This window comes from Cydia amplana, chromosome Z (genome assembly GCF_948474715.1).
Source record: "Cydia amplana chromosome Z, ilCydAmpl1.1, whole genome shotgun sequence".
NCBI lineage: Eukaryota > Metazoa > Arthropoda > Insecta > Lepidoptera > Tortricidae > Cydia > Cydia amplana.
In genome coordinates, this window is record NC_086096.1 from 3,228,586 (window position 1) to 3,240,141 (window position 11,556).

Genomic DNA, 11,556 nt, shown 5'->3' on the forward strand with positions numbered 1-11,556 from the left:
GAAAATAATACTGTAATCGCTCACTTATGTTTTCAATTTTAGCTTAAGGACTCAAAGTACAATATTGTTTGAATTGACAATAAGCGAAGTTACCGGCAAAAAAACTTGTTTGTGCTGGAGGCTTCATAGACCGCCCATGCCAACCACGGTTATTCAATAATAAGTCGAATTTAAGTCTGCGTAAAGATTACAATCGTTTGAACTGGTTGAAAACCTTATTATGAGGTAACAGAATAGACTGGGTTTTTATTTCGGTTACCGGTAACAGGGGTTAACTGGATCTGATACGGTTACCGAATCAAAGTGTTACCTTATCAGACGGTTACCGTTATGGTAGGGGTTTTTATAACCACTTCTAAAATAACCCTATAAAAAACCCCGGTTAAGGTAACCGGTTCCGGTCCCTGTGTCCAGGCGAGTCGTCTCTGGAATTCACTCCCTCTCAATATAAGACAAGCCCCGAGCAAGTTAGCTTTCAAGCGGTTGCTACATAAGTATCTGCTGAAACAAGAGTTCGAGTAGCGTTCATCATTATATTATATATTATGAGTATGTATGAAATATGTAGTAGTATATTATTTATATATATTCTAGTGTTTTTATTTGTGTATTCTACATGTAGTTTATCAGAATTATTAATTGTTTAGTTGTTTACTAAGTTCTAATAATTAAATTCCTTTTTCTCCTTGCACCAATTTTACATGTCTCTGTTTGGCCCGATGGTTGACTGGTAGAGAATGCCATTAGGCATTAAGTCCGCCATTTGTACATTATTTTTGTGTATTGTGCAATAAAGTTTAAATAAATAAATAAATAAATAATTACGGAGAAGGTCCTAAACATTTAGGTAAGAAAATTTGCATTGCAAACATTTTAGAGAATTAAAACCTTTAAGTCTAAGTTAAGCATAGCAGAATCTATAATACGTAATTATCTAATACCTTTAAACGAGCAATTCTTGTTTATTTATTTATTCATATATATATATATATTTCGGGGATCTCGGAAACGGCTCTAACGATTTCGATGAAATTTGCTATACGGGGGTTTTCGGGGGCGAAAAATCGATCTAGCTAGGTCTTATCTCTGGGAAAACGCGCGTTTTCGAGTTTTTATATGTTTTCCGAGCGAAGCTCGGTCACCCAGATATTGACAATTTAAACCTAAACATACCTACTTGTGTAGGTAGTTATGTGCTTGTGAAATAAAATACAATTGTCTTGTATAAAAACTCCCTTTATTTCTTTGGCTCTTAAAACTAAACAAATTATAACAATAATAATTGTAGGTAGTAATGGTAACTGTTACATACATACTTGGCGTAATAAAAAAATATCAATTTTCTATCAGTTGGTAGGAGACGCAATAAGATTTAATAAATATGATATTAGTTTGATATTCTCAATGCATCTCGCTCACATTTTATGTGAAAAATACGCAGACTAATCTCATAACGATACCATATTTGAAAAATCTGAATGAGCCTCCATACAAAGAGTTTCGGTTTTGTATGTCAATATTATTCATAAACATGTACCCACAGACAAGACATCCTCTAGACTGAGCATAGTAACGCTACCCCCTCTGCCACTCATACGGTAGTTTTACTCCATCTTCGAGTCAATTCCGTGCCGTGATTGGTCCGTGTCTTTGAACGGACCAATCACGGCACGGGATTCGCTCACCTCGTCCCCCCGCACCCCCGTATTTTTGGCAGCATCGGTTTCATGAAATAATTGCTCTAAACTCAGTCTAGAGGATTCCTAGTCTATGCATGTACCTATACAAATTTACATCTAGTTTGAGGTAAAAAGTGAGTATATAATTGTAAGCGGGAATGTACATTAAGTTATCGCTTAACTGCATTTGAACTGCATCTCCGGCAATGGAAGCACAGTTTGCACACAAGTTGCAGTTGAACTGCAGTTATGTCGTGATATATATACAAAATTATGCAATACAGATCAATTGAAACAAACCCTTTGCATAGCAAAAACTATTAAAGGCGTATTGAGACTCGAGTTGTGGTCATAGCGTCAAAAACGCTGAGTGAACGCCGTAATAAGTATAGTCAAAGAATTTAATTTCCTCACCATTTCGTACCTTGTCACAGTGACAATCAATATGAAAGTCGCTGGGGACCTCATACTGCTGTCACTGTGACAAGGTACGAAATGGTACCTACTGAAATTAAATTCGTTGACCTTGTCTTCACTATTTCAAGTAAGGTTTACATTTGCTTGCACCACTGAATCTTCTGTATATTGATATTTATTTCACCAAGTTTGCAGCTTGTCATATAATCTCTCTTCGCATTCTTATTCATACCTGTGAACAATAAAAACACAGTTTAATTTTAATTTCTCGTTGCAACAATGTGAGTTACGATGAAATTGCTCGCAAAGTACAACAGGCGTTCGATTTTATCAGATGCTTGAAATTTCCCGGGCCCGGGAATGAATAATAATTATCTGGCTACAAGTAAACGGTTCGACAGTAATATAAGTTAGTTTATAAAAAAATATACCGGTCTGTTTTCTTTTTATTATCATCAGCAACGAAACCCAGACACAGACATGTTCATGCCAAGTATCATTTAATTTAAGTACCTATGTTGTTTAAAAATGAGAGCATAACTCCTATTGTATGAGAGCAAACTTTTTGCTGAGGTTTCGTGTGAGTCTTCAGGGTTAAAGCTCCATTAAGACGGATCAAGAACATGCGTTACATGTACGACAGTCGCCTTCAGATATATCGGAGCGGCTATGGCTCTCACAAATATCTGAACACGCCTCATTGCCAAGGCGTTAGAGTGCGTGTGCGTGTTCAGATATTGTGAACACCTTGGCGCTCCGATATGTCTGATGACTCTGATGGCGACTGTACCTACTCTGTAGTGTATCAAATATTGCATGCAAGTTGCACCAGTAAATGGGGCTTTACAAACCAGTCTATAACTAGACTCACGTAGCCCGCAAAACTCACCTATTTCTACTAATACACTCGCAACTCAATCAGTTCCAGCCATGCGACAGCGACTCGCTCTCCCACCCCTTGTGTTCCTCATGATGGTGCACCGGCACGTGCACAATCTTCTCCACCACCACCTTCTTCTCCACCGGATAAGGCACGTGCTTAATTACGGGCACGTGCTTAATTACGGGCACGTGCACCTCCTTGTAGACGGGGACCTCTTTGACGACCGGCACGTGGACTTTAGAGACGTGGTGGTGGTGGATGGTGTGGACCTTGTAGGGGACGTGGATGGTCACGTGTTTGCTGGGGACAAAAATGTATTATTAGTGGGTGGAACAGTAGCGTATAGCGTGATAGAATAAAGGCGAGGGCGATCTCACATCTGCGAGGCCCTTTTCTTTTCCGAGGCTCCCGCGGGGCCCCCTTCATTGCGAGGCCGTGAGGGCCACTTCGCTCAGGATGCCTAGCTCTATAGGTACCTACTGCATTTGCTTCCAACGTATTTACAAAATAGAAGTATGTTTTTTTTTCTCCAATCATGGACAATATGACGCAACTTAAGCAGCTCTACCTATGGATCGATATAGTAATTTCCTGTCATTTATTTGACCCCTAAGAACCGATGCCTGATTATGCCATAAAGTATAATACATGTTTCTTTATCCAGTTCAGTTCTTTGGCAGTACTAGCGACCCCCCGGCTTCGCACGGGTTACACAAAACCGTAACAATACACCTAAACCTTCCTTAAGAATCACTCTATTGATAGGTGAAAACCGCATGGAAATCCGCTTCAGTACTTTTTGAATTTATCGCGGACAAACATACACACAGACAGACGCGGCAGCGGACTTTGTTTTAAGGTGTAGTGATGTCAAAGCGTGTCGTAACGAAACATATAGTCCACTCTCAGAGCTCTTCTATTCCGCATACTCGTATCGTAACGTAACATCTTAAACGCAATAACATCTTACGAAAGCCGTCGCACATACGCTTTTACGAAACTTAACCGTTCCCAAGGAAAACGTGATCTTTATAATAATTCACTTTCCACTTATTTGGAAATTCAAGTAGACGCGTCATTGTAATTAGAACCTTGTATGTTTGAGGTTCAAAATCGCATGGTTAAATTTAGTCTGGACTGGACAGTGTTTCCTTTGCCCGAGTAATATGGGAGCACGAGTATTTTTAATTAACAAAATCCTTAGTTTAGTTCTTGTAGAGTATGCCTTAAAGAACGCAAAAGCTTGTTACAAAGTCATAAAAGTCTCAGATTTGACCACTATAACGTCCATAACCATCATGCACAAGTTAACAATTGTTGACACTTTGTAAGGCTTATTGCCACGAAATAAAGTCATCAATCAGTGTTTAGTTAAAAGTGATGTTAAAGAAGAAAACAAATCTAAGAATTTTAAAGAACCGAATCTAAAAGCGCACAAGTACAAAAGTTGGGATTTTGAGTCGTCATTATGTGCGTAACTTTTAAAAACTTGAGTTTTGCGAAAATATGTTTAATTACTTACTAGACTTTAGATTTTTTTTAGTAAGGAGTTCTTATATGGAAAGTAATATACTATAAACTTAAGTACATATTAAGTAAATTCCAGGAAATTTTACGTCATCGCAAAGACTCATTAGTGATTACGTCTCAAAATCATTAAGTACAGTGACTCACTTAGAAACGGACACACGCACAACCAATAAGTAATGCCCTACAAAACTACAATAAACAAAGGCAGTATGTACCAATCAAACTAGTATACACTTACATCCTTTAAACTTCTGCAAGGAACTTAGTGCTTTGTATGCGTCGATTTCGAACTAACGACAACTGACCAGAGATGGAGCTTATAACGTTGCATTAAGGTTCACCATCAGTTAATATTGGACGGTACTTTCTCCGTAATCAGGTGAAATCTTTCATTTTATGTGATTCCGATTGCATGTGAATGTAGTTAAATGTCTATGGGCCCGATTCGGATTTTGAAATAGATATCTTTTAGACATCACCAAGATACTATACGATATGTTTAAGATCTAACCTGTCAAATTTGACATTTGCGCGATTCTGGAGATACTCTTGAACAATTTCCACAAGATATGACTTAGAGATCCAATTCACATCTAATAGATATCCAACTCTATCTAACGTAAAAGTGACATTGGTTGCCCGAATTGCACTGCAAAAGAGAACTAGTTGAAATCTAAACTATAACGTATCTAGTACGTGTCGTCTCTTGTGAATATCTTGAAGTTCGAATACGGCAGTACGCCTATGTATGACAATGTAATTTGGTTGCAATTTTTGGATGTAAGTGTCTAGAACGAAGCTTACAATGACAGAAAAGTATTAATACTGGAAGACACGGAGGTTTTTAAATCATCAAAATTCTAACCGTCTGACTTCCTAAATTATTAGTAGAGTGCGCCTTGAAGGGAAACTCAAAAACCAAATTGTATAGGCTAATATACGCTAATTACATTTAACATATAGTCACAAGTCCATCATCTAATTATAATAATTAATGTAAATATTTCAATTACATATTAGTTTACAATATAGCATCAGTTTCTCTAACTTACCTGTTGCATCGAATGATGCTTATTTGTTTGGTCTTAATTTTTTTAAATATGGAAGAAAATATGTTTTACCATATTAATATGACTTAAATGTTACATTTCTATAGTTATTTGTACAACAAGAGATCAAAGTTTGATATTTCTTCGAGTGCTTATTTTGAGTCCCGTGCAAGCGAAAGATTCTATACTAGATTCACGAGCGTAGCGAGTGAATCTAATTTAGAATCTTGAGCGTAGTAAGGGACTCAAAAGCGCACGAGATGTAAATAACTTTGATCTCGTGTAGTTCACAAAACTTTTCACCTCAGCAGTGAGAACATATTAGAGAACCCGAAAAATGTATTCCTTCTTCATCATCTTACCTCTATTCACTCATGTTTTCTTAAGATATACCAACAATTAAGTTTTCACCTCAGCAGCTCGAACAAGGGTACTTTGCTACTTAAAAACAGTGAGCAAAATCGTATTTTGCTCACTGGATGAGCAAAATCGCATTTTGCTCACTTTGTCTCACTCAGTGAGCAAAATGCGATTTTGCTCACTGTTTTTAAGTAGCAAAGTACCCTTGTTCGAGCTGCTGAGGTGAAAAATAAATTAATGTGCTAAGATTCCTAAAAGTGTCTACAAACATTTTAAGTGACAGGCTGACAGCTTACTATTTATAATAAGTTTTTGTCAAAAATTTCATTTTTGGTACAAGCTTTTATCGCTAACTGTACTTTTCTTACGACAGACAAACTAATACTCATCGAGACAATTCTAAAAACCCCTAACACAATTAGGTTGCGTTGTTTCATCACAGAGTTCCTATGGCCACCTCCTGTCTCCATCATCAGATCAGCTCGATGGTACCATAATATTGCATTGTCACCCGACTTACATGTGTATGCAAAATTTCAGCTCAATCGGAAACCGGGAAGTGGATCAAATTTAACTTGCAAGATTCCATTACATAGTTAGTTACATACAGGTCGACCTAATAAAATCTTGTTAATAAAAATAAACTCACATTTATAGACGGGTCTATCGCGAATTTATTTTATTACCTTTCTTTTATTATAAATTTGAATTAATATGTGTTCAAAACGCTAAAGTTTTAAATATTATAATATCTGGGTGACCGAGCTTCGCTCGGAAAACATAAAAAAACTCGAAAATGCGCGTTTTTCCAGAGATAAGACCTAGCTAGATCGATTTTTCGCCCCCAAAAACCCCCATATAGCAAATTTCATCGAAATCGTTAAAGCCGTTTCCGAGATCCCCGAAATATATATATATATATATATAAATAAACAAGAATTGCTCGTTTAAAGGTATTAGATAGATAGATTAGATAGATAGATAAGAATAAACTGTCATAGACACGAGAGGTATAAAGTATAAACAAGTGAAATTAAAACCCCATTTCGCAAACATCCGTTATGTCTTCCTTAGAGTCTCAATTGCACAGGTATCGCGAACAGTAAACAAGTAATTACTAATTAGTAATTAGTGTAATGACTCAACCTGCTCTCATTAGCCAGACGGATTGATATGTATAACAGCTTGCGTAACTACACGCATAACAAAAGTAAGCGACAGCGGACAACCGACAACCCATTAGCACAGAATAAGTAATAGCAAAGACATATGTAACTCCGTATAAGATGAATAAAGTCTAAGGAAAAAATGTGCCTCGGAAATCAAGAAAAAGTAATTCTCGTATAGATGGCGCACACACCTTTGGCTTATACTCGGCTAGATGGCGTTGACGACACCGTTTCATATTTAACAATTTTAACACATAGGTATCAGTGAAAGAATATTATGGGTCGTAATGATATAAAATAATAAAATCATTTATCCATTATTAATCGTGTGTCGATAGATGGCAGTAAATTTACTGTGACTACACAATTTACTATGACAGGAGCCCTCTATACTATTTATTCTCTTTGGTAATAGTATTATTATACCACTAGATTATTTGCCGTGTTTTCGCGCAAATGGTTGTACAGGGGCACGTTTCTCAGAAGCTTATACTTAATTTACTTTGCTCAAAAGCTTGTAACTTGTAATACAAGCGAATGTCACTTTTTGACAGCTTTTGTTAGAAAGGGACTTTATTTTGATGAGTACTAGTGCCTGTTGAAAGAAAAGTACAGTCCCCGATAAAAGCTTGTAACAAAAATGATTTTTTTGACAAAAAACTTATTTATTGTTTTGATCTAAATTGTTTCCAAATATTTACTTATTTAATATTTTATTACCTATATATCTTTCGGACTGTCTAATTTTGTGAAATACTTAATACGCATGCAATTAATTTTGATGATACAGTTAGATTGCGATTTGATTGTGTTACGCTTTTGATTCGTCTAAGTTTGCGGACAAAATGAGATGTTCGTGACATGAGCGCGATTCTATTTGACAGATAATAATATCATTGTTTAAAAAGCGATCATAAAGTAAGAGTGGACCATCTTCTGCTGATAAACACTTTTTAATAGTATTTTATGAAACCGTTGTTTAAAAGACGTCAAAAAAGGCGAGTGGCGTGAGTAACAAACAATTTGAGGCGAAGCCGAAAATTGTTAATAAAGACGCCCCACGAGTGTGTGTAGGTACTCTTTGTACTCTCTTTGTATCTAGCTTAGTCTTATCTCTTAGGAAAAGGCGCATTTACGAGTTTTTATATGTTTTCCGAGCTTTGCTCGGTCTCCCAGATATTGATAACTAAGATGACATCATTTAGAGATCATTTTGATGTAAAATTTACGTTCGAATTAGCATTTAAGTTAGCTAATTCCGCTAAAGTCGCACTAATTAAATTCAACACGGTTATTTATAAATGGTATGAAATGTGTTATTAATAAACACGTCATTTTGTAACACATGATTATAGCTGTTTTCGTTGGCCTTCACTGTTTTACGTAATGTCCGAGAAAGTACGGTGGCGATCCAGTTTTGGACATTACAAATGTAACGTCGAAAACTGAGGGGCTACCGCGAAAACCGAAATTCTCAAATTGCGGGGATCTTTCTCTTTTACTCCAATGAAGGCGTAATTAGAGTAACAGCGAAAAATGCCCGCAATTTGCGAATTTCGATTTTCGCGGTTATAGTCTACTCTATACAAAAGGAGCTCGAAAACAATACAAAAGCTAATCACAGTCCATATCCCGGTCGATATAAATCTAAGTCTAGTGACTCCAGTGTGCCAATTCAAAATTATGTTTTTCCTATGTATTTTCGTTGCAACAATACTTTTTTTCTATAGTAAACTATCCTACTGTCTGTGTATTACACACACAGCTACTTAGACGCACTGTGTAATCACTAATCAATAATCATTAACCTCAACTCTCTTGCCAACACCTACCATCTATTCAATCGCACATTTGTCGATTTAAATGACGATAAAAATAACTTGCCACTTATTCAAACTAGTGGTTAGTGTCTGTGACTTTTGCAACCGCGTTTACGATATAACGAGCGGCCATTAGATACATGTGGTTGCACTGAATGCCTATTTAGTGTCTATGGGCCGGTTTTAAATTTGTTTATTATTTTTTGTTAGATTTGGATAGGCTCTTAAGAACTCCTCATTCTGAGATAAATACGAAGTCACAACTCGTCCCGAAAATAAAGTACCTATGTCATTTTCCGTCGAGTTGCGAAACTATCATCCTTTTTCGTAACTCCGTTTTTCTTAGGACAGTATACGGTGAAATTGCGTTTATATTGTACAGAGTAGGGAACTCTATTTGTCCACCAAATTGTATTGAAATCTGACGAAAAAAAATTACATATCCATGCAACATTTTAAGGGCCCGATTCGGATTTTGTAATAGACATCTATTAGACATCGCCAAGATACGATAACGATATCTTTAAGATCTAACCTGTCAAATTTGACATTTCCGCGATTCTGGAGATACTCTTGAACGATTTCCACAAGATATTACTTAGAGATCTAATTCACATCTAATAGTAACACGATCTATTGTAAAAGTGACATTGGTTGCCCGAATTGCGCTGCAAAAGAGAACTAGTTGAAATCTAAACTATAACGTATCTAGAATGGATCTAGTGTACGTGTCATCTCTTGTGAATATCTTGAAGGTCGAATACGGCGGTAACTTTCTAGCACTAACGATCACGGAGCAAAGCCGCGGACGGACAGACAGACATGCAAAACTATAAGAGTTTCTTACGCATTACTAAAGGGTTCCTGAGTACGCATAACCCTTTACCAGGCTGACATTTAAAATGACAATCGAATGTTAGTCTTACTGATCGAAAATAGAACACATGTTTGAAGTGCCGTACTTATGTGGTAAATATATATCCCTTAGCCTGGTAAAGGGTTAACCGATTTGCAAGACAGAAGTGATCTTTAAATGCACCGTATAAAAAAAAATTATACGGTGCATTTAAGGATCAATAGGGTACTTACTGGTGACCATGACCACCGGGCACGGGGGTCGCCACCACGGCGGCGATGACAAGGGATACGAGCTGAAACAAAACAGTGTATTTACAGTCCGTCTAAGGGCTAGGGCGTCCGCTAGCTGGCGCGGTTGCACGGAGCGGGTGAGCGGGTACGAAAAAAAATAGTATGAGCGTTGCTAACTGGCGCGGACGCGTGCGGTGGATTTATCTACAATAGCACTCGCGTGTTTGCGCGCTCCGTGCACCCGCGCCATCTAGCGGACGCCTTAAGCTAATTTTGCACCGATCTTACGGTAAGTACCTATCAAAATTTCAAAGAAGGTACAGTCAAGTGTAAAAATACGGGTGCACTCATCATACTCAAAAATATGTACCATAGCTCTTATGTCAGCTAATTAAGAACTATGGGACATATTTTTGAGTAAATATGATGAGTGCATCCATATTTTTACACTTAACTGTAGCAGATACCGATATTCGATTTTAGTTTTTTCGCGGTAAGACCTCAGGACAGCTAGTGCAAATGTGTCGATTTATTATATACATTCATATAGATATCTTATAAATAATAATAATTATAGTTGGTCAACCAGATCTTGACAGTAGAAAAAGGCGGCAAATTTGAAAAATGTAGGCGCGAAGGGATATCGTCCCATAGAAAATTTGAATTTCACGCCTTTTTTTACTGACAATATTTGGTTGACCAGCTATTCATATATACATAATAATAAATAATCGCAATGGACAGTAAAAAATTACATACATATTTGAATGGCATTGCCTTTTAAAAGCCTTTATGTTACAAGCATAACTAAAAAAGTTTTTTTATTTTTTTAGAACTTTTAGGAGGTACTTGAACTTTTGTAATAATGTTATAAAATACCGCCTTTTCTACCACTTAGAACACTGCGTATTTTTTAATTAATTTAGGATTCAAATTCACCAAAACACTTCACTCATTAAATTATTATTAAAAACACTTGGGATCTTTTTTGCGCAGCAATAATATTATTGATCACTTAATCGTCTTAAAACTCTTGACACAGAGATGATACATTATAAAAAACCCATAATTTATTGTTATTTCTTTAATCACTTTCCACGCGTCACTTCAAAAACACACAGAAAGCAAAAAACACTTACAGCGAGTTTCGCGTACATTTTGCTAGTTGCTGGAATGATTGTGTGTGTTCACTGAAAACTTAGAAGTAGGTATGCCTCACAGACAGACGGGCAGAGCATATATACATTAGTTTACGTAAGACACCCCTTCTTTGCGAGAGGGGAGAGTGGTACCGTTTCGATATTTACGTTCTGGTGGCGAGCGCGGCATATACCTGGGTGTTTTTTGGTCCTTCCACAAGATTCACACATATTTTTAGTAAGTGTTTTCAGGATTTTAAGAGCATTGGATATTTTCTGATTAGAACCCCTAGTGTAAAAATACTGATGTTGGATACGACTACAAGGATACAAAAAGTAAAAAGAGTCATAAGAGTATTTTGTTTATAAATTTTTTAGGGTTCCGTACCTCAAAAGGAAAAAAGGAAGCCTTATAGGATCA

General features: G+C 36.7%; 1 protein-coding gene across 1 annotated transcript; it reads right to left on the reverse strand.

Moving 5' to 3' along the window:
• Positions 1–2,223: 2,223 nt before the first annotated feature.
• LOC134660961 (uncharacterized) lies at positions 2,224–11,304 on the reverse strand. Its single transcript, XM_063516850.1, has 4 exons — positions 11,136–11,304; positions 9,997–10,058; positions 2,986–3,279; positions 2,224–2,328 (listed from the first exon to the last, which is right to left on the reverse strand). The coding sequence occupies exons 1-3, from the start codon at positions 11,151–11,153 to the stop codon at positions 3,015–3,017; spliced, it is 345 nt and encodes a 114-aa protein (XP_063372920.1). The 5' UTR covers positions 11,154–11,304; the 3' UTR covers positions 2,224–2,328; positions 2,986–3,014.
• Between the last annotated feature and the right edge of the window lie 252 nt (positions 11,305–11,556).